At 43.0% G+C, this 26,379-nt stretch overlaps 2 protein-coding genes across 5 annotated transcripts in view; one reads left to right on the top strand and one right to left on the bottom strand.

Annotated features, from left to right (window-relative positions):
• Positions 1-9,757: 9,757 nt before the first annotated feature.
• On the bottom strand, positions 9,758-12,311 carry Rpl37a (ribosomal protein L37a). Its single transcript, NM_009084.4, has 4 exons — positions 12,248-12,311; positions 11,771-11,899; positions 11,347-11,429; positions 9,758-10,069 (listed from the first exon to the last, which is right to left on the bottom strand). The coding sequence occupies exons 1-4, from the start codon at positions 12,248-12,250 to the stop codon at positions 10,006-10,008; spliced, it is 279 nt and encodes a 92-aa protein (NP_033110.1). The 5' UTR covers positions 12,251-12,311; the 3' UTR covers positions 9,758-10,005.
• A 10,675-nt stretch (positions 12,312-22,986) lies between these two features.
• Positions 22,987-26,379, top strand: part of Ankar (ankyrin and armadillo repeat containing) — a 57,605-nt gene continuing 54,212 nt past the window's right edge. For 2 of the 4 annotated variants that reach the window (XR_003955720.1, XM_006496060.3), the window contains exons 1-2: positions 22,987-23,119; positions 24,515-25,150. Coding sequence is in view for 3 of the 4 variants with exons in the window: in XM_006496060.3 (XP_006496123.1) it covers positions 24,550-25,150 (601 nt within the window). In the remaining variant the exon portion in view is untranslated. The remainder of the gene's footprint in view (positions 23,120-24,514; positions 25,151-26,379) is intronic. The other 2 variants (NM_001347063.1, NM_176980.4) reach the window with 2 other exon arrangements.

Below are 26,379 nucleotides of genomic sequence, written 5' to 3'. Positions count from 1 at the left end.
AGCTCTATCTAATGTCTGGCTCTCTGCATCTGTTTCCAGTTGCTGGGTGAAGCCTTCCTGATGACAGTTGTGCTAGGTTTCTGTCTGCAAGTATAGCAGAATATCAGCAATGTCAGGGGTGGGCTCCCTGTTGGCTTGATAACGTGTGTGTGTGTATGTGTGTGTGTGTGTGTGTGTGTGTTTGGGACTCAGTGTGAAGTCTATGAAATAAAAGGAAGAATAATAATATAATGATAAAAATGTCAAATATTAATGAATGCTTTTAAGTGAAGTGCAGTACTTTTAAAAATCATCTCATTTATCTTTATAAAAAGGAACTAAGGTGAGAATTATTATTAACGGAATTATTCAGGGAAAAGACATGGAGAGGTTAGGACATTTGTCCAAGGATACCGCAGTAATTTAACTGTTGTATCTGAAAACAACTTAAGATGCTGAGAATTACTGATGGAAAAGGAGTGGCTTTGACATGGTGTCCCCTCTTTTGACATCTGCAATTCTCCAGGAATCTCTGAGACCTTGTCTAACCTTGAATATGCCAAGATTCTGTCATATTGCCATGAAGTCACAGTGTGGCCACTTGTCTTCCATTTTCACCACTGCCCTGGTCTTGCAGGGTGAAGAAGAAAACCGTGTATGCCCTGCTCTGAATGCCTCAGAGGAAGGCCCTGGAGAAATGGAGGGGCTGCCTCACCCCACGGACGCTGTGCTTCCCTGCCGAGGCAGAGGCCCTCTCCACTTACATTCCTCTCCAAAGCGGCAGCATCTCGCTGTGAGAGAAATGTGCAGCCAAAGCAGAAAGCCTTCCTTCCCGCTCTTGCCAGGAGTGTGACAATCACCTACTTAGGAATTGGGGAAGGCTGGGGCTGGAGGTAGTGTGTTTCTTTAGTTTCGGTTTATAGGCCTAAAGAATTCTGTTCACTTTATCCCCTCAACCCTCACAGCAGGTACTGACGACGAAGCAAGGGACAAGAACAGTCCCAGGATGGACGTCTGCTACCTCCATAGTACAGTATAAGCAGGACACACAGCCTCTCATGTCCTGTGTCTAGTTAGGTCCTTCCATGCCAGCTTCCTGTTCTGCCAGTCAGGAACCAAAGTGTGAGGGACCATTTGTGCTGGCTTTTGTGCTCTCCCCACACCCTGCAGTCAATCTTTTGGGAATGAAAAAGATTCAAGTCCTACTGATCCAAGAAGGTGCTGGGTCCTCAAGAGGACTAGAACTGTCAAACTAAGGAAGGCTCTGGACACTAATATGCCCTCATCCTCCATGTTGCCCACGGTAGCTCTGAACTCTTCTGACCTCTGGCCCTGCATTTAATCACAGAGAAACCTTAGGGGGGAAGCCCTGACATCACCTTCTTGTCTAACTGTGGGGAGGTCACTTTACATGCCAGCACATCCCCACTTTAAAATGATAGAGCTAGGGCTGGAGAGATGGCTCAGTTAAGAACACCGACTACTCTTCCAGGGGTCCTGAGTTCAATTCCCAGCAACCACATGGTGGCTCACAACCATCCGCAATGGGATCTGATGCCCTCTTCTGGTGTGTCTGAAGACAGCAACAGTGTGCTCACATAAGGTAGATAAATCTTAATATGATAGAGCTAATCACTGGGCATGATGGCACATAGCTTTAACCTCACCACTAGAGAGGCAGAGGCCAGCAAATCTCTGAGTTTGAGGCCAGCCTGGTCCATAGAGAGTTACAGGCTAAGCCCAGTTACACAGTTAGAGCCTCTCTCAAAGTGAATGAATGAATGAATGAATGAATGAATGAATGAATGAAAAGCCAGAGCTGAGGCTGACAAGACGGCTCACGGGTAAAGGTGCTTGCTATGTGCCTGCTGATCAGAGTTTAATGCTAGAGTTTACATAGTGGAAAGGGAGAACTGACTCCTAAGACTTGTCTCTGACTTCCACATGCATCATACGGCACGAACACACACACACACACACACACACACACACACACACACACACACACGAGAGAGAGGGGGGAGAGGGAGAGAGAGAGAGGGGGGGAGGGAGAAAGAGAGAGGGGGGAGAGGGAGAGAGAGAGGGGGGAGGGAGAAAGAGACAGAGAGAGAGAGAGAGAGAGAGAGAGAGAGAGAGAGAGAGAGAGAGAGAGAGAGAGAGAGAACAATCTGACCCCAGGGCCAGGTGGCCTGTGATTCTGGGGACAGCAACAATAGAGCTGTCTTGCACGGCTTCGGGAATAGCTGTATGATCTGTTCTCATCCTGCACGTTCCTAGATGGGCTAACTTCTCTTAAGTTGTCTCTCAGGCGATGGTCGTGCCCGTCTTTAATCCCAGCACCTGGGAGGCAGAGGCAGACGTATCTCTGAGTTCAGGGTCAGCCTGGTCTACAGAGCAAGTTCTAGGGCAGCCAGGGCTACAGAGAGAAACCCTGTCTCAAAAGAAACCAAGCACACACAGGTCTCTTCCTTTCCTCACGACTCACGTGTATAACCTATGGCTAAGGAGTGCAGAGGAGGTAGTGAATGTTACCGGACACTCTGCTTCGACCCTCAGCAGTCCTGGAAAGGTGCTCTGGCTGCCCTGTGTTTGTGGGGGTCTGGAAATTGTACTTATACGCCTTCTCCATGGATGTCTCCCATTGCAGACTTCATAGAGATCTTACATTGTGTCATCTTTCACAGAGTAGAGCTGAAGCATGAGACATGACTGAGAACTTTTAGGAATCTTAACATGATTTGAATAAACGTCTGTGTTTTCCTATAAGAAAGGGCTCCCATTCACACCACAGACCAGAGGTCCCATTACCACTGCAGCCCTCTGCCCGTGCTGATGATACACCCCAGTGCCCTTCATTCGTGGCTCCCTACCATGCCTGCCTTTGAGCCACAAGGTTCTTACGCCCTCCCCAGTCTTCCACCCCTCCCCTCGAAGCCCAGCTCCCAGCTGATCTTGGCCTTGACTCATTGGTGCTGACTCAACAAAGAAAAGCAGACCCCTCCCTTGGGCAGCTGGACAGTGGAGCAGGGCCAGAGTCTGCAGGAGTGGGCAAGAAGGCAGGCAAGAGGCGGGGAATCCATCAATCAGCTTGTCACCAAGTCTTTGCTGAGCCCCCCTGAAGACTTGGTCCCACGCCGAGTTGCACAATGGGGGTCCAGAGAAAGAGGGAAAAAAGACAGGAGCCTTCATTTGGTTCTACAGCACTTTAGGGGCTTGAGTTTGGAGACCACAAAGCACAGTGTCACCTTGCCCACTGTCACACAGAGGTGGAGGTCACATGTTGAAAGGAAAAGCCAGCTCTAGTGTCATGTGTGCAGGGAAGTGAGAAGGCAGCACCCAAGGAGGGTCTTGAAGCTGCATTTCCAAGGCTTTGGGCACAAGGTCATGTTAGCTGAGATGGGAGAAGGATGAATGGAAACTGGTGATTTTAAAGCTCCGAATCATTATTAGCCCCCACATCCCTCCCTTACCAGCCTGCTGGCGATGGGGCACTGACTGCCTTTTCAGTCAAAGCACTGTTTCGGGGCTGGAGAGATGGCTCAGCGGTTAAGAGCACTGACTGCTTTTCTGAAGGTCCTGAGTTCAAATCCCAGCAACCACATGGTGGCTCACAACCATCTGTAACAAGATCTGAAGCCCTCTTCTGGAGTGTCTGAAGACAGTTACAGTGTACTTACATATTATAAATAAATCTAAAAAAAAAAAAAAAAAAAGAGCACTGTTTCTACATGTCCCTACCACAATGAACTGCTGTATTACTGAGCAAAAAGATTTACTTATTTTATGTATATGAGTGCTCTAACATATACACCTGCATTTCAGAAGACGGCATCAGATCTTGGTAGAAATGGTTGTGAGCCACCATGTGGGATTTGAACTCAGGACATCCGGAAGAGCAGCCAGTGCTCTTAACTGCTGAGCCATCTCTCCAGCTCGAGCAATTTTTTTTTAAAGATTTTTTTTTATGTGTGTGAGAGTTTTGCTTATACCTAAGTACATTACCTGTGTGCAATGGACCATACATCCTATCATAGTCTTTTAATTGTATATTCTCATTGGATCCCCCAGAGTTGGAATTACAGGCCATTATCAACCATGTGGGTGTTGGGAATTGAACCCAGGTCCTTTGGAAGAGCAGCCAGTGCTGTTAATCTCCAAACCATCTTTGAAGCCCAACAAAGTAGGTTTTAAACTCTCCTTGCACACACAGAGCAGGCAAAGGGCCATAAGGGATGAGAGTAATGGGACCTGGCGTGAGGAAGGCTGCATTTGGAATCCTAAAGCCCTAGCTAGAGATTGGAATCCTCACACCACTTCTTATCCCCGACACAGCTCATTCCCAGTGCTCAGTCATTCAGTTCCTGGGTTTTGCTGGCCTCCGCTCCTGAGGAGAAAGGGCATGCATCTCACTGGCCTTTGGAAGCAGCAGGGCTGTTGGTGTGCTGTGGCCACTCTCATCAGGGAAGTCATACCTGTGCACGGAACAAAGTTAAGAGCGGGAGAAAGAGAAGCACTCTGATCCCTCCAAGTCCTCTCAGCCTCAGCAAGGGCTCCCCCTGCTGTTCACTACCTACACTCCTTTTGCCTGCCCCGGGTTAATCAGCAGAATCCCAATGGCAGTTTCTTAACAGTGTCTTATGTAGTGGCACTTTCTCTCCAGCCTGTCTGTAGTGGCCTTTTAGCGTTATATACTTATCACTTGCTGAGACTGGCCTCCAACCATCAAAACCCCTCACAGATACCACTCTGTACCTTGGTTTCTTTATCTATAGAGAACAAAGCTCTTCTGTTGCCCAAGCCAGTGAACGGGGAGGTGAAGTTGAAGCACGGAACTCCTTGTGGACTTCATTCTTTCCCCATTCAATGACTCTCTTCAAGTAGAAAATCTTAGAGTTTTTGTCATCTATAAAAGGGGGAAAGAATTCCATTAGGTTCTTGAGTTTGGAGCAATTAAAAGAGGAAGAAGTGCTGGGGAAAAGAAACCTGATGACAGGCCGAGTGTGGTGGTGTAAGCCTTTAATCCCAGCACTCGGGAGGCAGAGGCATGCGGATTTCTGAGTTCGAGGCCAGCCTGGTCTACAGAGTGAGTTCCAGGACAGCCAGAGCTACACAGAGAAACCCTGTCTCGAAAAAACAAAACAAAACAAAAAAAAAAAAAAAAAAAAAAAAGAAAAAAGAAAAAGAAACCTGATGACACAAAGGTCTTACTAGCTACAGTACAACGAAGCATGGAGCATGTGGGTCCAGGACTGGCTAGACATGCAGGACTCAAGGCATGTGTGCCTCTAGCTACCCCAGGCTGGGAAGTGCTGGGTCTTAAATAGATGTGTCTACCTCAGACCCTTGGAACACAGCCTGGATCATGCTAAGGGAATGAGTTAGGTATTTCTAGGCCCTGCCCCCCAAAGCTAATTGGGACACAGGGAATAAAACATGGCAGTATACAAGCAGAACAGGACTGTTGAGTTGAAAGCATAGTTGCTTGGTGGAGAAGGTGAGGTATAAATTACTTAAAGAGCAAGGTGTGGCAGAGTTTGCCTGTAACTCAGCATTCAAGAGGGCTGAGAGGCAGGAAGATCAAAAGTCCCAGGTCAGTCTGGGCTACAGGACGAGACCCTGTGTAACCACCACCACCATGATCGTAACAAGTATACAAACATACCCAGTTAAATGAGCACAGAACAAGCCTCCAAAACTTAGAACATCAAAAAAAGATACATGTAATTCCAATAAATCAGTAAGCACTGGTCTTATTGAGTGGACAGTTTCACGTGTGCACGTGGGTGTAAACTCAGAGCACAAACAGTCCGACTCCACGGGCATCCCTCAAGCTACACTTCCAGAGCCTACCACTAACTCCATCCAGAAACAGGGGTCTCCTGACATCACTGTAACCTCTTGGCACCCTTTTTGGACCAGAATTTGCTTATCGCTCCCACTCTGCCTCTGTCAATACTATAGCTACAAAACCCAGAGTATGACAAAGTTAGTTAAAACATCCCTCCTGTACTGACGTTTTCTCCTGATGAGTCTAACAACATGGACAGAGACGTGGACACCCTGATCAGAGAAACACCTTCTTAGTCCACAGTGTTTATGTATTGTATGGTGCATTTTCACTGCAAAAAGTTTTTTACAATTTTTAATTCTTAAAGTTCTTCCCCCCTAACTAGCAGCTCTAGGAAATACACTCAAGACTATCCTAATTGTGTACTCGTGGGGCATCTGTCTCAGATGGCCTAAGACTAACTCTTTTAGGTTTAATTCTTTACCTAGTCAGCTAGGTTACATTCTGACATGGTGGAATTAATAAAGAACTTAGCACTTACTAACCTGTAACTACATATGCTAATATGCATTTGTGAGGGTTCTCTGACCTCTCAGAATTCTAGACTGCTCCGTCCTTTCCTGCTTACTCAGTAGCGCCCCCTGGTGTTCCATACGCTTGCAGTCAACACATGACATTTTTATGCTTTGCTCAAGGGAGTAACATCTGTCGATAAGTATTTTTGTGATTAGAGATAGACTCTCAAAGAATTTGTGTAAAATGTCTAGGTTCCAAGGTCAAAGTGCACTATATAACGGTATTGGCAACCATATCATATGCTAAGAGGGTAATCTCTAAAGCCAGCTTACAAAATAAATTACAGACACATTGATACACAAGCAGTAATTATTGTCTTTCCCTTTTAAATTTTTAGGCATACCTCAACATCTAATACCAACATACAAAACCAAATAAAGTGGAAAGTCACAAAGAGGGAGGTAGCTCCAGCCTAGCATGGAAAAATGTTTCCAAGTGTTGAAACATTCTCACATTTTTCTTTTGCTTGGCATAGTCACGTTTAGAATTCAGCTTCCAAGCTGGGCATGGTGGCACAGACTTTTGATACCAGCACTTAGGAGACAGAGGCAAGCAGATCAGCCTGAGCAAAGAAACCCCATCTCCCGGCTTTGCTGGCTGGCCTTGTTCTTTGGCACCAGCCAGTCCCCCTGGATGGAGCACTGCTCTGGGTTCTTGGTGTCTTTAATTTGTTCCCAGGAGCACTTAGAGAGAGACATTGATGCTGGTTTCCTCAGTGTTTCTGCATCCTGGAAACATGGAAACTAATGCAGGTGCTTTCTCCTGCTGAGCTCTCTTGTTAATGGTGTGTTGTTTGAAAGTGGGACCAGACTAACTTCTTTTCTCCTTCTGTGTTCAATGTGTCCTTGTGGTCCATCATCTACATCTAATCCTTTATTCAATTTATACTTTACATAACTCTGCTCACTTAACTTTAGCTTTTAAACATTTACTGTTAAACACTAATATTCACACAGGTATGCAAGTCCCCACCTTTACTGTATCCTACTTGGCCCAGTAGCTCCTCTTCCCGCTGGGGCCATGCTGGGTTTGAACCCAAGGCCTTGCTCATGCCAAGCACCACTGAGCTGCATGTCAGCCCCCTTCCCCATCTTGTGACTGAGAGCTTCTAATTCTACTTCCACTGTTCTAGCGATGATTACTAGAGATTATGATGTTTGACTTGTAATTAGACCCCTTCCTGAATACAAGAGCCTTAGAACATTTTAACATTTACCCTTTCCAAACCTACATGCTGTCATTTCAATGCATCCTGCTGCCCTTCGAAAGTTATTGCTATTGAGAAAGGATCTAGGTATCCCTGGGTAGTCCTGAACTCTACATGACAAGGTTGGCCTTGAACAAGAGATCCACCTGTATCTGCCTCCCAAGAGCTGAGATTAAAGATGAGTGCCACTATGTCCTGCCTATTTTAAGACTTATTTACTGGGGCTGGGCAGTGGTGGCACACACCTTTAATCCCAGCACTTGGGAGGCAGAAGCAGGCAGATTTCTACATTCAAGGCCAGCCTGGTCTACAGCTTTGTGAGTTCCAAGACAGCCAGGGCTAATAACAGAGAAACCCTGTCTCAAAAGAAAAACAAAAAACCTTATTTATTGGGAAATTCTTTATGTGCCATGGTGTACAAAGGCAGGCATATGACATCTTAGTGGGGTCTGTTCTTTTAATCTACCATGTGGGTTCCAGAGATCAAACTCCAGTCTATCCAGGTTCACACAGTAAGCAATCTACCTGGCCCTATTCTCATTTAAAACTCACTGGTATCTTTTGGCTGCCTTCCTTCCTAATTGAATCCTCCATGAACTGTTTCCTATGAGCTATGTAAATGTGCTAGTCTGTTATTAGAAACTATTTTGGTGTGTGTATGTTTTTCCCCTGAGACAGGGTTTCTCTGTATAGCATTGGCTGTCCTGGAACTCACTCTGGTTGGCCTTGAACTCAGAAATCTGCCTGCCTCCACCTCCCAAGGGCTGGGATTAATGGTGTGCGCCACCACTGCCTGGCTCTATTTCTTATTCTAACAATGATTGCTAAGCACAGAATTTGAGACACTTGAGGCATTCTATCTCAACATTGCCAATCATAAAGTTAAAACTCTGAAAGTTGCTCTGCATCCTGTGGCATCAAATATCTAAGCAAAATTTTATACATACTCATGTTTATATGCACACAGAAATCAGCATAACTTCTAGGAGTGGTCAATCCTCTAACTTCCAAGTAGGAGAGCTCTCAGGCTTCCACTTAGAACTGTCTCATCTGGTCCAAGATTTAATTCTTTATGTGAAAATAATTACGATTTGCTTGTTTTTTATAAATGATAAAATTACAGTTATCAGTAAATGTTTGATTTTTATGCCTCTTTCCTACTCACATATTTACAGCCACATAAAAATTTCCCTGGCACCCCCCAACCTAAATCAAGAAGCAATCACGATCTGAAAGTAGGCTCTTCTAAATCCCTGCCTTTGCCCAGCACCAGAGACTCGGAGAACCTTGTAACAGAGGTCAAGCTCAGCCCAGGAAGGAGCACGTGGAAGCCAACCTAATGCAACTCAAAAGGCAGGATCTAATTTCCAGCCTTCTCTCCTCCACTTTCCTACTTGTGGCTTCAGCCACTGGACTACCACAAAATAAAAACAGCTATGAATCTTGGTTCTGGGGTATAAGACCAAAATTCAAACCCAGCTCCATCATTTAGAAATTACATAATTTCTTGGGGGCTGGAAAAACGGCTTAGCACTTAAGAGCACTGGCAATTCTTCCATCACATAGTAACAACTGTCATTCCAGTTCCAGGGGATCTGGTGTCATCTTCAGACACCATGCATACAGGGATGCAGACACACGCATACAGTAACCCCCCGCCCCCAAAAAAAAACCCCTGCACTTCTCACACACAAGTTTAACTGCTTACTTGAAATTTCAAGCGGTTACTGCTATAGGTCTAGTAAGTACTGCTTAGGATGTGTCTAGGCAGAACTGGAGCACAGGTAACAGGAACCGAGTAAACCTCAGAATAAGAAAGTCAGAAGTGACTGCTGTGTAAGATGGGGATGGGCCCACAAAAGGTCAAGCTTTTACTCTAAGGAAAATGACTGTTCTGGACTTGGAATGCATAGGACTTGTCTGGTGGCTCCCAAGGAGTCCAGTAGCTTTGGCATGGCTGGTCAAAGCATAACTGACAAACCTGGCAGTTAACTGTAAAGTTTCAGAAAAGGCTAGCCATAAAACTATTCCTAAATATATTAAACCCTAAATTTGTCAGGAGACCCTCATTTTTGTTATTTACCTATGTATTATCATTTATTTCCTACCAAGTACTCACACTACATTTAATTCAATCTTATTAACATTTCTATAAATATTCTAGTTTCAGTTTGCTGACAATATAGCAAACCAAGCTATGTACATAATTGTCTTAGCAACATTTTTATTTCTGAAAGACTAAAATCTTAAGCCAGATGTATCTACACTTGTAAGGAGAACCAGGCACTCAAGGCCAGCCAGGGTCACACAGTATGTCTCAAAACAAGCATCTTTCGAAAATAAAAAATAGAACACACACCAAATGTTTTAATTAACCACAAACAAGGCAAAAAAAAAAAAGTTACGTAAATAACCCGTTTATTGCAGGCTAGGCAAGTCTCAGACAGCAGGGCTTCTACTGGTCTTTCAGTTCCTTCAGTCTTCTGATGGCAGACTTCACTGTGACTGCAGAGGTGGTGCTGTGAAGAAAAACCATTTCCAACATAACTGTGAATGTTAACATAGAACACCTGAGTGTATCTGTCCCATTGTTCCCCTATAGTCCTGAAATTTCTTAATTTTCTCATGGAAAGAATGATAGCATCCTTCGCCAACACCAACCATGCTGCAGTGAACCTTACCTAACAAGACCAGTGCTGATGTCACACTGGCATGGTGGCACCCTTCAAAAGCCAAGACTTGGGGCACTCTCACTATTCTAAGGTGCTTGAGCATCTGATTTCTTCAATATTGAAAAAGAGACAGACCCAGACTCCACGAGATCTTAAGGTGCTCTCCTCTGTAGACAGGATAGAGGAGGCCTATGATAAGTTTTAAGCCTACACCCCCAAACCAAACAGCCAGACCACACACTGTGTATGAATAGTCAGTCACCTATCAGGACAGAGCACTTGCTACCACTACTCCTTGTGCACTCAAGCTGCTCTTAAACACACTCAGACTGTTTTTTCAATACCAAGGCGTCAAGAAAAACTGCAACCCACATGTTCACCTCCTCAGCAACTAGCCACACTCAGAGGGCCATGCTGGAAGTATAAAAACACCACACCACTTGGATACCAGACTTCTGGCCAGCAAACTCAGGGGTGGAGGGGCAGCTGTTGGTTTGAGATGCTAAAGCTCTTAAGAACAAAGCAAACAATGACAGGAGGCTTCATTTCAACAACATCTGGCTCTGTCAAGGTCATAGCACTAAATATGCCCAAACAGCCTCCAATGTTCTATACAATCCCGAGTCAATTAACCTCAAACCATTTTATAGAAATAACTTGTAGTGTTAAGTCAAGTCCAGCACAAACACCAATGGACTTAGATCAACTGTAATTTTCCAAAGAGCATGGTGACTGTACAATTCAAAAGGAATATGAGAATCAAAGTCTGAACTTCTTCTTTTTTTTTTTTTCCCCCGAGACAGGGTTTCTCTGTGTAGCCCTGGCTGTCCTGGAACTCACTTTGTAGACCAGGCTGGGCTCGAACTCAGAAATCCGCCTACCTCTACCTCCCGAGTGCTGGGATTAAAGGCGTGCGCCACCACGCCCGGCTCTGAGCTTTTATCTATAACCATAACTTTGTTTTTGAGACAGGGTTTCACTGTATAGCCCTGACCAAAAACTATTAACTTTTAAACCCAAACTCATGATTTGCTTTAAACTAAAACAAATCCGATATGCACCAGACCTGGAACACGGGCTGTGCAGTCCATAGCCTTTCCTATACCACAGGAGAAAACACTCACTTGTAGGTCCAGGCCCCACCGGCCACTGTTTTCATGCAGGAACCACAGTGCCAGATGCCGACGGCTCGTCTCTTCATCTTGGTCTGTAAGTAGTTAAGATCTTGTTATGAAATATATATAAAAAAAAAATCCCTGAGACTTCCAGAGAGTAAACTATGGAAAAGCCAGCTTATCCATTAGCAGTTAAATTCTAGTAACCCAAGCAGAGTATTATTTACAGGCTAAACAGACCTCTTTGGGGTTGGTACAGATGCGCTGACATCGCTATCAATTTCCCAAGATCGGACTTTTTCCTCTCCAAACCATTCACCCTTAAGTTCCTCACTAGTTGCAAGTAAACAACGAATGCTCCGCAAAAAGCGAGCCCAAACCGCCTTAGCTCGGGAGCAATGGCACCCTCCTCCCTAACCCGAGGCCGACTTGCCTTGCCACAGAAGGAGCAAGTGTACTTGGCGTGCTGGCTGATTTCAATTTTCTTCACCATTTTCCGGAGGGAGGCACCATAGCGGGTCCCGTACTTGCCGACGATGCCGACCTTCTTGGTGCGTTTAGCCTGTTGACAGAGGAAAGGAACGGAGCAGAGACATTGAGCCAGTCGGTGCACGCCAACGCGCCGCTGAGCACAAACTCGGCTGAATCCTGTTTTCCCTCAAGCTCAACCATCAAGGAAGGCGCCCACAGAGCGCCAAAAGGCTCCAGATTGTGCATTAACTACCGCGCTGGGCCAAGCCCCGCCGAGCCGCCTCCGGCCGCGTACGGGGCTCCAGACGCCGGGAGAAGCCCGACAGCAGACAGGACAGGGACAGCACAGACTACCCGAGGTGGGCTGAGAGCGGGACGCCGGAGACTAAGGCAGATGACGATGGATAGCGACTTCCAAAGCGGTTACGAAGACACTCACCATGTCGCCGGAACCCAAGCCCAAGTCCGAAGAGGAAGGGACGCAATGCGCATGCGCGGTTTTAGACCGGCGAGCGGAAGTGACGCGACCTCCTCTCTCGGAAGTGAACTCGGTGTTCTGGCGGTTTATTCGCTGTCTCCACTGAGAAATGCATAGATGCGCAGAAGTGGTTCACGAGCTGGAAGCACATCCTTCTTAGCTTACACATAACCAAAGTTCTGCAGAGCAGATGCGATTTCTTGCGTTCTGCTCGCGAAGAGACGGGTTTTAGGTGGCTTGCCTTTAAGTGTTTAAAGCGCGACGTTTGTGACTGAGGCGCATTGCCTTCCCACTATATTATACTTCGGAAAATCGCCAGGCCGGGTGCTAGATGCTGGCCATAGTAAACGCCTAGGATCCGCTCCCAGGCCGAGTTACAGTTCGGCTGGGAGACAGTCATATTCGTCACGATTAAGAGTTACGAAATGGGCTGGAGAGATGGCTCAGCGATTAAGAGCGCAGACTGCTCTTCTGAAGGTCCTGAGTTCAAATCCCAGCAACCACATGGTGGCTCACAACCATCCATAATGAGATCTGATGCCCTCTTCTGGAGTGTCTGAAGACAGCTGCAGTGTACTTACATATAATAAATAAATAAATCTAAAAAAAAAAAAAAAAAGAGTTACGAAATGTTGCTGATCAGAGTTCTGGGGATAATGTAAGGAATAGAGGCTACTTGAACCCAAGACCCTAAAGTGGTGGTTCTCTTTCTTTCTTTTTTTGGGGGGGAGGGGAGGGAGGTTTGGAGACAGGGTTTCTCTGTGTAGCCCTGGCTGTCCTGGAACTCACTCTGTAGACCAGGCTGGCCTCGAACTCAGAAATCCGCCTGCCTCTGCCTCCCAAGTGCTGGGATTAAAGGCGTGTGCCACCACGCCTGGCTCTGAAATTTTTAAACACTTCTCTCTCCTAAGATTTTCTTAAACTTTAAGATTTCCAGTGGGAAATGATGTTAGTGTTTGATTTTAAAGAAGTCTGTCTTGGGGCTAGAAAGAGGGCTCATTGACTCTGCTTTCCACCCACATGGTGGCTCAAAAGTGCGTGTAACTCTACTTTTAGGAGACTCCTTGTGACCTCACGTGGTCCACAGATATGTGTACAAGAAAAATATCTATACATAGAAAATAAATAAATATTCGGAAAGATTTGTCTTTTTTTTTTTTTTAAAAAAAGAACTGATTCTCTTTGTAATGTGAAAGTTTGTGAAACTCTTAATTCTTAAGTATTTTTGTACATTATTTATTTAATTTTTCCTCTATTTGTTTTGTTTTCCTCTTGGAACATGTAATTTGGGGCTAGCATTTATGAGTCTACCATAATTTGAGATTGTGTTTATTTATTTATGTGTTTATTTGTATTGGGATTGAACCTAGGGCTTCATACATACTACCCAAGTTACTATAATTGAACTGTATACCCAGCCTTTTCTTATTTTTTATTCTGATACAAGGTCTCATTAAGTTGTCCAACTTTGAACTCCCTTTACAATTCAGGTAGTCCTTTATCTTGCCATGCCAGCTTTTTGAGTAGCTAAATACAGGCCCAGGATGGTTACATTGCTCTTTTTAGTGACTTTTAGTCTTTTTGACTCTAATTCATTGTAAGAAAGACATCTTACACAGCGACCCACTTCATACAAATCTAGTAAAATCAAGAATCCCATAAAACAGTATATGCCATTATGTGTGTTATACTCCAGTTTCTAGCATATTGTAGCATATTCTCTCTTTGCTAGCTTATTAAAAACATGCCAGTTGCTATATACTTCATAAATGGTTCTCAGCCATGGAGATCTTGTTTACCCTCTCCTTCCCAGGACACAGCAATATCTGCAGACATTTGATAAGGGTGGCGTTATCCTCTAGTGAGGAAGAGGACAATGATTTATGCATAGACAACTACACACACACATACATACACACATGTACTCAGACATCACACCTGGTCTGTGCCAAGACTGAAAAACCCTACACTGTATTATTTTTGTTTTTTAACTTGTAAAAACAAACAAACAAAAAAAGGTTTCTACAGAGTATAGTTAAGGGGTTCAAGACAGCCTAAGGGAGTTACTGGATTTAACTTGCTTTTTTATTTTTTTTTAAAAACTTCTTGGATATTTTCAAGATTATAATATAATTAAATCATTTTCCCTTTCCTTTCTTCCCTCCATACCCTTCCCTATACTCCAATTTACTCTTGTTCAAACTAATAGCATTATAACAATTTATTGCTTATTGTATTCATTTATCTCTCTCTATATATATATTCCTAAGTGTAACCTACTGATCATATATTATCTTATTTGTATGCATGTCTTTAGAGCTAACCATTTGTGGTGTGCTCTTCTCTGGGGAAGACTATCTGTCTGTTTATTCAGATATCTTGGTTGCCTTCAGTTTTGTGTGTGTGTGTGTGGGGGGGTGTTGGGTGTTGTATCTATTGGTGTTGTATTTGTTTATTTTGGTAGTCCTGTTTGTGAGAGTTTATGGGTGAATCTTGTGGCATTGCTAGGAGAAAAAGTCTCATAGCATACTTCGTGACCCTCCTCCATAATGTCCCCTGAACCTTCCCTGAGTATGGAAGTGCTTTGTAGATGAATTCATTGGGACTGGACTCCACAACTCTTTATTTTGATTGGTGGTTATATTTTTCTATAATGGTCTTTTTCTCATGAAAAGTGAAGTTTCCTTGATGAGGGGTGAGTTCTACATTTATCTCTGGGTATACGGACAAATATTTAGTATATAATAAGAGATTATACTGGTTTAGTTAAATGGCAGTTGTCCATGACTTCATTAGTCCTGGATAGTTGCTTTGGTCTCTAGTACCAGGCATGGTCTCTGTCATTTTGAGAATATCTTAAGTTCAACTAGAGAGCCAAGGTACTGTACCCTTAGGGTTATTGTGCTGTGTTAGTTGTTGTGGTTCTAAGGTGTAATAGCTGGGTAGGACTATTGGTTGTTTACCTCTTTTACAAGCTTGCATGGCTCTTTCTGGTACCACGAAAGTTAGTCCTCAGTGAAGAGACCAGTTCTATCAGCTTGTCTTTGATGGGACCTCATGGAGGGTTTATAGTAGCAGGACAGGTGCAACTGGGAGAGATGACAGAATAACCAAGGACTCACAAGAACTTTAGAGCCTGTTGAGAGCAGTTCACCTAGCAACATAAGACCTCCTACTAGGCCCACCGCTTAGTATTGCCACATTAAGGACCAAACTTCCAACACATGAAGGTGAAGGGAGCAAGCCTTATCAATCATATCCCAGCTTCATTTAATGTTTTATTTTGAGACAGGATCTGAATAAGTTACCCAAGCTAGACTTGAATTCACTGTATGGAGTAGGTGTCTTCAATTATGATCCTTCTGCCCCAGTCTCCCAATTAGCTAGGACTGCACCAGGCCTAGCTTATCCTCACTTGATCCTAATGAAATACAACCAAGGCTAAAAACTTCATATAACAGAGTCTAAAGAATAGCAGTCAGGAGCAATCAGTTTAGACGTCTGCTTCCTGCCCAACACTTGCGATCTTCTCTGCCTTCTCTCGTTTTGATACCATGATAATAAGTTCCTCAGCAACAGCAAACCATTTCCTGTTGAATCTCCTGACCTCTGACCTGAGTTAATCTCCTCATTTAAGTTACCCAGACTCAGGACTGTTTGTTGTTTAATTTAGATGGATTTATTTTATGTGCACTAAGTGTTTAGCTTGCATGTAAGTAGTAAGTGTGCCACACGTGTGCCTAGTATGGAGGAGGTAAGAAAAGGGTAGCAGAGGGGGTTGGATCTCCTGGATTTAGAGTGACAGACAGCTTGTAAATCTGGGTCCTCTGCAAGAGCAACAATTGCTCTTAACTGCTGAGACATTTCTCCAGCCCCTTGTTTTTTGTTTGTTTTTTGCTTTCTTTTTGTTTTTGTTTTTGTTTTGGTTTTTTTTTTGCAACAAACAATTGAATACAGAAAACTAGCACTGCTGAATAAGGTCCATATTGACACTATACTTGAAAATGCAAAAGTGGCTGTGCAATTAGAGGTGGGTGGAGAGTGGAAGAGTTTGGATCTAAAATACTGTAACCAGAGCACGTGGTTCTAGGGACAGCTCAGCAGATGAGGAAGCATGGCACTAGACAGAAATAAGGATCTGCCTGGAAATTGCAATGGCAATGCCATTGCTATGTTTATGCAGTAACAGTACATATGCTATCGTGCTGTAAAGAATGCAGTATGCAAGCCGGACATGGTGGCGCACGCCTTTGATCCCAGTACTCGGGAAGCAGAGGCAGGCGGATTTCTGAGTTTGAGGCCAGCCTGGTCTACAGAGTGAGTTCCAGGACAGTCAGAGCTACACAGAGAAAAAAAAAAAAAAAAAAAAAAAGGAATTATGGACCAGTCTTTTGTGGCAGAAGAAATTTCTAACAAATCAACATCAAAAAGAGACTAATTGGGGAAACCTGTTTTTTATAGTGGTGTGGCATGCATAAAGTTATTACATATGCTGTGTAGTCTTATATCACCTATATACTATACTGTAATGTAGACTAACCTGCATCTCCACATGGTTGCATTGTCCTCAGACTTCTTAAGATTGCACTCTAGTAAACCTGTGTTGCTCTACCCCATCCCCATTAAAAATAGAATGACTCTTGTTTACTCAGAGGACCCTGAGTAGAAGAGCCTAGTAGGGCATTAGAGTAATTTACAGAGATGACCCTTCTTTGGAGCTCTATACTTGGAGGAAGATTGGTCTTTATGGTGGAAAGGGTTGATTACTGATTATATGTGAATTGAGATATGTGCAGTTTCTTCTATATCTAAAATGCTTTTATCTGCCAACAGGTACAACTGTAATTGCTCTACAGTTGTTTAAGAATCTACCTGTAAGAAACCAATTTTACTCAACAGCTAAAACGTGTAAAGATGAACTAAAACCTGTACAGGACCTTCTCATAAGCTACGGTGTCCTGAAACCTGACATGAGGATTATTTTTGTACATAATAAGGTGAGCATTATTATATTTGGTAAGAAAATTTTGTAACACTATAATGAAGAGACGGTTTAGCCTGTATTAATGCATGCCATGGAGTGGACATTTACCATATTCCACAGTTGTACTTCATTTGTTGAACGTCTAACCCCCTAGTAGGAAACTTGTCCTGTGGAGGTGATTAGGCCATGAGGAGCCCTCAGAAATTGGCTATGTGAAAAAACAAAACAAAACAAACCAGAAGAGCTGCTTCTGTCTTCTGTCACCTGAGGATGGGGAAAAGGAACCAAGAGTTGGCCTTCATCAGAAGCCAAACCTGTTAAAACCTTAATTTTAGCTGTGCAGTTTATGGTATTTTTTAACCAAGTCCAGGACAGTATATAGCTTTCTTTCTTCCCTAAAAAGTTTGGTCCACATCCTTCAGTTTTGTCTTTAGTATATAAGGAGCACTGAAGACCTATGGAAAGTCTACTAGAACCTTACACTTTATAATACCTGCCATCAGTGATTCCCAGAGACTTTCATCCAGGAACAGCTCTGGAGTGTGTCCCTTAGGCAGGTGAAGATGGGCAGTACTTTTTCCCCATTTGAGACCCAGAGTTGTTTAAGATTTCTAAAGGCCACTCCAGCTCATTTCTTATGTAATGAACCTTGGGAAAAACAAAGGTTTATTATATCTTTTCTAGATGTTCATTTTTCCTTGATTCCACATAAGCACATTGAAATAGTCAATGGATGGAGAGCAGATTCACACAGGAGTAGATGGGAAATGGGGAATTAACCTTCAGTGATACCAGAATCCATGGATACCAGGTGTTTCAGTCTGCTGATGTCCTCACAGAACATGCGAATGAATTGGTGATGTACCAGTTTACAATTGTCTTCCAAACTGAACTCAGAGAAGTTTAATGTGTTATTTAGAGTTATACAGCGGGTAAAGGGTTGAAATGGGATTGGAAACTGGCATACCATGGAGTACGGGGGTTTTGCTTGACTGAGGTCTCTTCCCAGTTCGCACTGTGTTGTCCTCTCCATACTTTAGAATATTTGCAGTAATAGGAAACAGTATTACCTGAATGTATATGAGGGACTTAAAGCTCAGAGTGACAAAGGAATTCATTTTTTTAGGTATACAAATTTATTCTATAATTGCATATCAACTTTTATCAACCATTTTATTCATTCACACTTCAAATGATATCCCCCTTCCCACTTACTCCTCCACAATGCGCCCCCCCATCCCTTTCTCCTTCTCCCCCTCCCCTTTGCCTCTGGTTCCTGCCTCACTCCTCCAGCATTCCCCTGCACTGGGGCATCAAGCCTTCCTCCTCTCCCATTGAGGGAGGATAAGGCCATCCAGTCATGGCTGCTTCCATGTAAAATCTTTGGTTGGTGGTTTAGTCTCCGGGAGCTCTGGGTGGTCCAATTAGTTATTGTTCTTCCTATGGGGTTACAATTCCCTTAAGCTCCTTTAGTCTTTTCCTTAGGTCTCCCATTGGGGTCCCCAGGCTCAGTCCTATGGTTGGCTGTGAACATCCACATCTGTATTGGTCAGGTGGTGGTAGAACCTTTCAGGATACAGCTATGTCAGCAAGTGCTTCTTGGCAGCAGCAATAGTGTGGGGGTTTGGTGTCTACAGATGGGATGAACCCCTAGGTAGGGTGGTCTCTAGATGGTCTTTCCTTTAGTCTCTGTTTCATTTTTTTTTGTCCCTGTCTTTCCTTTGGACAGGAACATTTCTGAGTTAAGAATTTTGAGATGCTTGGATGGCCATATCCCTCTACTGGGGACCGCACCTTTCTTTTTTTTTTTTTTTTTTTTTTTTTTAAGATTTATTTACTTATTATATGTAAGTACACTGTAGCTGTCTTCAGACACTCCAGAAGAGGGCGCCAGATCTCATTAGGGATGGTTGTGAGCCATCATGTGGTTGCCGGGAATTGAACTCAGGACCTTCGGAAGAGCAGTCAGTGCTCTTAACTGCTGAGCCATCTCTCCAGCCCCAGACCGCACCTTTCTAATGGAGGGGATCTCTATAGGTTGTATCTCCTCCTTTGTTGAGTATTTCAGCTCAAGTCATCACCATTGAGTCCTGGGAGCCTCTTACTTCCCTGGAGTCTGGGACTTTCTAGTGGCTACTCCCAGTTTCCCATGCCACACTGCTACATGTTTCTATTGTGTTTCCTGACCCTCTGTACTTCTCTCCTGTTCCTTCCAATACCTGCTCTGCCCCTGTTTTTTTTCCCTCTCCCTTCTCTCTTCCTCCAGGACCCTCCCTCCCTCCCTCTACCTCCTGTGATTATTTTGTTCCCCCTTCTATGTAAGATTGAAACATGTAAACTTTGGTCTTCCTTCTTCTTACGCTCCATATGGTTTGTGGGATGTATCGTGGGTATTCTGAGCTTTTCAGCTAATATCCACCTATCAGTGAGTACATATCATGTGTGCTCCTTTGTGTCTGGATTACCTTACTGAGGATGATATTTTCTAGCTCCATCCATTTGCCTGTGAATCTCATGTAGTCATTGTTTTTAATAGCTGAGTAGTAGTTATATCACATTTTCTTTATCCATTTTTCTGTCAAGGGGCATCTGGGTTGTTTCCAGCTTCTGGATATTATAAATAAGGCTCCTTTGAACATAGTGGAGCATGTGGCCTTGTTATATGTTAGAGCATCTTTTGGGTATACCCAGTAGTGGTATAGATCTTCACATGGAATTATTTTCAATTTTCTGAGGAACCACCACATTGATTTCCAAAGTGGTTGTACCAGCTTGCAGTCCTACCAGCAATGGAGGAGTGTTTCTCTTTCTCCCAATCCTTGCTAGCATCTGCTGTCCAGTTGCCTTTTTTGTTTGTTTGTTTTTGTTTTTTTGTTTTTTTCGAGACAGGGTTTCTCTGTGTAGCTCTGGCTGTCCTGGAACTCACTTTGTAGACCGGCTGGCCTCGAACTCAGAAATCCGCCTGCCTCTGCCTCCCAAGTGCTGGGATTAAAGGCGTGCGCCACCACGCCCGGCCCTAGCATCTGCTGTCACCTGAGTTTTTTTATCTTAGCCATTCTAATTGGTGTGAAGTGGAATTTCAGGGTCGTTTTGATTTACATTTCCCTGATGACTAAGGATGTTGAACATTTCTTTAAGTGCTTCTCAGCCATTTGTGATTCTTCAGTTGAGAATTCTCTGTTTAGCTCTGTACCCCAGTTTTTAATAGGATTATTTGTTTCTCTGGAGTCCAACTTCTTGAATTCTTTGTATATTTTGGATATTAACCCTCTATCAAAGGTAGGGTTGGTAAAGATCTTTTCCCCATCTGTAGGTTGCCATTTTGTCCTCTTGACAGTGTCCTTTGCCTTACAGAAGCTATTCAATTTTATGAGGTCCCATTTGTCAATTGTTGATCTTAGAGCATGAGCCATTGGTGTTCTGTACAGGAAAATTTCCCCTGTGCCAATGTGTTCGAGGTTCTTTCCCACTTTCTCTTCTTTTAGATTCAGTGAGCATATCTGGTTTTAAGTTCTAGCCAGAGCAATTAGGCAACAAAAGGAGATCAAAGGGATACAAATTGGAAAGGAAGAAGTCAACATATCACTATTTGCAGAGGGAATGATAGTATACATAAACGACCCCAAAATTTCCACTAGAGAACTCCTACAGCTGATAAACAACTTCAGCAAAGTGGCTGGATATAAAATTATCTCAAACAAATCAGTAGCTTTCCTCTACTCAAAGGATAAATGGGCTGACAGCGAAATTAGGGAAACAACACCCTTTACAATAGTCACAAATAATATAAAATACCTTGATGTGACTCTAATCAAACAAGTGAAAGATCTGTATGACAAGAACTTTAAGTCTCTGAAGAAAGAAATTGAAGATCTCAAAAGATGGGAAGATCTCCTGGATCGGCTGAACTAACATTGTAAAAGTAGCCATTTTACCAAGTTAAGCTACAGATTTTCATTGCAATCCCCATCAAAATTCCAACTCAGGTCTTCACAGAGGTAGAAAGTAATTCTCAAATTCATCTGGAATAAGAAAACCCAGGATAGAAAAACCATTCTCAACAATAAAAGAACCTCTGGTGGAATCACTTTCCCTGACCTCAAGCTGTACTACAGAGTAATAGCGATAAAAACTGAATGGTATTGGTACAATGACAGGCAGGTAGATAAATGGAATAGAATTGAAGACCCAGAAATAAACCCACACACCTATGGTCACTTGATCTTTGACAAAGAAGCCAAAACCATCCAGTGGAAAAAGACAGCATTTTCAACAAATGGCGCCTACTGGTGGTTGTCATGTAGAAGAATGAAGATTGGTCCATTCTCTCTCTCTCTCTCTCTCTCTCTCTCTCTCTCTCTCTCTGGTTTTTCGAGGCAGGGGTTTTCTGTGTAGCCCTGGCTGTCCTGGAACTCACTTTGTAGACCAGGCTGGCCTCGAACTCAGAAATCTGCCTGCCTCTGTCTCCCAAGTGCTGGGATTAAAGGTGTGCGCCACCACTGTCTAGCTAGATTGGTCCATTCTTGTCTCCTTGTACAAATCTCAAGTTCAAGTGAACAAAGGAATTCTTTCATATGTTTTAGTGAGTGACTATGTTTAACCATAATGTTAACAAATTATTTCTTTTATTATATTTAGTATATTTTAATATATACTATAATACAATATCATTTTATTTCTTCCCTGAGCCTTTTTCATTAAATTTTACATACATATATGTATCTTTGTATATATTCTTAAATACATTTGCTTGTGTTGTTTTTACTAACTTGTCAGAAGAATCTTTATTTTCATGCCATGTGAAATGTTTATGATAAAAATCTTTAGTCATCTTAAAAACGAAAAATTAAGAAGTGTCAGCCACCTGTTCCTGCCAGCAGAGAGCTCTACCAGATGATGCCTTGAGACCCTTCCAGCTGTGCTGTGCTGAGGCGCCTCAGGTTGTTGATGGACTGGCTCATCCTGCTAAAATAACCCTGGGACCTCTGGATCCAGAGGACATTTAGTAGTTAGAAGTTAAATGTCTCCAAGTTAAGAAAAGAGCAAGGTCAAAAGAAACATAATCAGTAAGGGGAGCCTGGCTTGTTTTTATCAAACTTTAAACAACAAAACCCAGAAGAGTGACTTCAGCAATTGTTTGCCTGGGTAGCTCTTATTTTCCCACCCTATTTTAAAAGTCACTCCACAGGCATCTGGATGGATGTTCTTTTTGGTACTGTCAACATCTTACACCTCATTGGCAAGCACGTGGGATTTTGCCGTTTTCCCGCTATCTGTGGTCTCATCCTCCAGCATGCTGTGTGCCTCTTAATTGATGTTCAGTACATGTATGTTGCATAATAGGATTCCAGACAGGCCGCAGTCTAGCACTGGCCCATGCCACTTCAAGATTTCTGTTGTTTCCTTTATAAGCAAATGCACAGTAGTGGATAGAGTGTGGGGCTGAGTTGAGATCTAGAGAGAGAGGTTAGAGCATTTGTTCTCATGGGGTCAACCTCTGGACTGTGGCCATCGGGCACATTCTCGGCCTAAGGTGCAACCTGCATGTGGGAGGCCCTAGGACAGCTTTAGCCGGCTCAGGGGTTTCCCAGGAGTTCAAACCAACTTTAGCCCTCAGCTAAAGGCCTTCCCAGCTTCCCTGAGCATCTCCTGCGCTTCAGTTCTGGTGAGGCGGGGCTTCTTTGAGCGTCAGTTGTGAGGCGGGGCTTTCCTGAGTGTCTCGTGCGCTTCAGTTGTGAGAAGGTTCAGGACAGTCGAGAAGCCATTCCAAGCAAAGGCTGTCTCTTCCTGGGAATACCTTAGGGACCATCGTCAAAGCAACTCTCCTTAGCCAAGAAAATCATTTCCAAGTAGGCCTCTCCCTTTTCTTTGTCTCTTCCCATGACCATGGCAGTTACTGTTGATTATGATCACAAGTCTTGGAGAAGGGTTCCGGTTCTCAAAACTTTGAGCCCCCATCATGGCCTGGGATCTCCTAAGTTTACATGTTGGCTGCTATGAAGTAGTAGAAAATGCCACGCAAGCTGGATTCTATGCAAAATACAATTTCTCTCCCCCACCCCTGTGTAATTCAGAAACAGGTATTTTAAGGTCTAGGTGACTTCGATTAGATACAAGCTAAATTTCAAAAATCACTATAGTGAAGGAAGGCCAATGGCATTAAAGAAGTAAAATAAGTTCCACGTTTTACATGTGGAGCATCTTAGATGCTCAGAAAATAACAGTTACTATTGTGAAAGCAGCATTCAGTAGTTCTGGAACAAAGGAGTAGGTGGGAGGAACAAGAGAGGGAGGGCGTGCAGGTCTCAAGAGCTTCTAAGAAGGGAAGGACAGTGTGTAAGAAAGGATTGAGTAAGAAGGCAGGAAAGAGGAGGAGGTGGTTAAAATGATTTACAATGAAAAATACAAAGCAATAGCCTCTCATATACAAATTTAATGCTTTTCTAAAATACAGGCACATGTCATTTAATGATGAAGTTCTGTCTAATTTTTTACCAAGTCACACAAGTTAAGGTCATTAAAAAAAATTTCAAGCAACCAAATCATCAGATTGCCCTGTCGACAATTCTGAGGGGCATGTTTTTGATTGATGATAGATACAAAAGGGCCCCATCTCCTGTGGGTAGCATTATCCCTGCTCAGGTAGTCATGGCTGCATAAAAAAGCAAAGTGAGAAAGCCTGAGGTAGCAAGCCAGTAATCGATCTCTTACTGATCTCGGCCTCCAAGTTCCTTCCTTGGCTTCCCACTGATGATGGGCTGGATGGCCTGGAAACTAAATAAACCCTTTCCTCCACAAGTTCTTTGGCTATGGCATGCATCACAGCAGTGGAAACTTAATTGGGATGGATGGGAAGAGTGGGGAGCTATTTCACTGTAGTATAAACATTGTAGAATGTTCCTACACAAACTAAGATGTTACATATAATCTTATGAGACAACTGTCAGTGTGGTCAGTTGTTGGCAGAATTGTGTACAGCACTGAGTATTTCTCAGTAACCTTTGACTGAAAAGCAGAGCTTTTCAAGTAATTTTAATGTGATTGATGCAAAAGATTTTACAACCTTAAGAATTATAATTAAAATTTAAGTTTCTTGTGATTCAATTAATTGGAGGTTGAAAAAAGTACAGACTGTCCATGAAAAGATTAGCTTGCTTTAGAAAGATGAAAAGTACATATTTATTCTAGAAAAAAGCCAACTTCCTTGCCATGACAAATATTACTGCTTGTTTGCTTTGTTGCAGAAACGTCAAAAAGAACACACTAGATTTAATTAGAAATGTCAAGAATAGTTAAAAAAGGAATAGTTAAAATTGATCAAGAACAAGATGAAGAAACCTTCCGGGAAAATTTAGCAGTACAAAGAAATGCCTCTGCTTTTTTTGAAAAATACGATAGAACTGAAGTGCAAGAATTATTAACAACAACACTGGTCAGCTGGCTGGCTGCCAAGGATGATGCTCGTTCTCAGCTAGAAACCCCGTGTGGACTCATGAGTCAAATGAATAATGCAGGCTTCTCCACTGCCATCCTACTGACTCCTGTAGACCCTACTGCCCTCTTAGACTACAGGGAAGTCCATCAGATCTTAAGGGAGTTGGCCATTGGAATTTATTGCTTAAATCAAATTCCTTCAATCAGTTTAGAAGCTAATTTTGATCAGAGTAGTTCTTGTCAATTACCTCCTGCTTATTATGATACCAGGGTTGGACAAATTTTGATCCAGATTGACTACATGCTAAAAGCACTGTGGCATGGAATATACATGCCCAAAGAGAAACGAGCCAGATTCTCTGAATTGTGGCGCACAATCATGGACATTGATCTAGACGGGAAGCCTCAAACAACCAAAAATGTATTTTCTGAGTTTAGTTCGGCAGGTAAGACTTTTTGCATAAAATATATTTTTTGATCACACTTTTCTCCTCCTCCAACTCTTTCTTGCTATCTTTAAAAAACAAACAGGCAAACAAACAGATGAAAGAAACTTAGAAACTTCTCTCTCTCTCTCTCTCTCTCTCTCTCTCTCTCATACACACACACACACACACACACACACACACACACACGCAGAGTGCAAAATCAGAATCCATAATCTATAAGTAAAAGGCCATTAAGACAAAAAGTGCCCAAACGAAGCAACATGATACAAAAAGCCCACAAAAATACTGTTGAGTTCATTTTGTGTTGCCATCTACTGCTGGGCATGGGGCCTACTCTGAAGTCTGGTAGGTATATTCAGTGAGACTCCATTGTAGAAAATTTAGTTTATCCTTTGCAACCAAATACCAACTACAGATAGCTTCTTAGTCATAGGCTGAAGCCCATATCCACTTCCCCATCTCAGAGCTGGTTCTCCATCTGGTTTGAACCTGTACAGGCCCTGTGCATGATGCGTATGCACATAAATCTTATTGTGATCATGCATGGTTCTTAGGGGAAGTATTACCATCTTACTTACAATTAAAAAAACCCAAATACATACATACTCACACACATATATGCACACACATATATCTTTATACTTATATATAGTTATTATATAATTTAAGTAAGCTTACAGAATATGTTTCCCTGTGGGTTTTTCTATCTCTCTATCCCCTTCCCAATTAAGAGCCATCCCATTTCCCCCATTATACCTGTCCCCTACTATTGCCCTCTTTGGAACTTCATTCCCCTCTGCCTTACTACAATGCTTTTCTACTTTCCTGGCTTCTAGTGCCTCAGGTTATATACTCAGGTCTAAAAGACAGACCATATGGCCTTGCTTTCTGCATCTGGGTTACCCGCATACAGTATTTACCAGTTTCATTTATTTATCTGTTACTTTCATTTTTCTTTACAGCTGGACAGAATGTTGTTGTGACATATGTACCACTTTTTTACTGTCCATTCATCAGTTGAAGGACATTTAGGCTGTTAGCACATTCTAGCTATTGTGAATAAAGCAGCAATAAACATGGTTGAGTATCTCTAGAGTAGGCTATTGAGTCCTTGGGGCACTCCAAGGAATAGCTGGGTCATATGATAGAATTCCCCACGTTTACTTCCATGGTGGCTGTCTCAGTTTTCAATTCTAACAGGAGTGAGTGAGAAGGGTTCCTTTGCC

This window comes from Mus musculus, chromosome 1, assembly GCF_000001635.26.
Source record: "Mus musculus strain C57BL/6J chromosome 1, GRCm38.p6 C57BL/6J".
Classification (NCBI taxonomy): domain Eukaryota; kingdom Metazoa; phylum Chordata; class Mammalia; order Rodentia; family Muridae; genus Mus; species Mus musculus.
Note: the sequence above shows the minus strand (reverse complement) of the source record. Positions and strands in the feature narration are given on the sequence as shown.

What these genes read in the sequence shown, in the direction of transcription:
- Rpl37a (NM_009084.4), bottom strand. An exon ending in CTTGCTCCTTCTGTGGCAAG is followed by an intron (nt 11,430 to 11,770) that starts GCAAGTCGGCCT and finishes AACTACTTACAG; the next exon opens with ACCAAGATGAAGAGACGAGC. An exon ending in GGTGGGGCCTGGACCTACAA is followed by an intron (nt 10,070 to 11,346) that starts GTGAGTGTTTTC and finishes TTTTCTTCACAG; the next exon opens with CACCACCTCTGCAGTCACAG.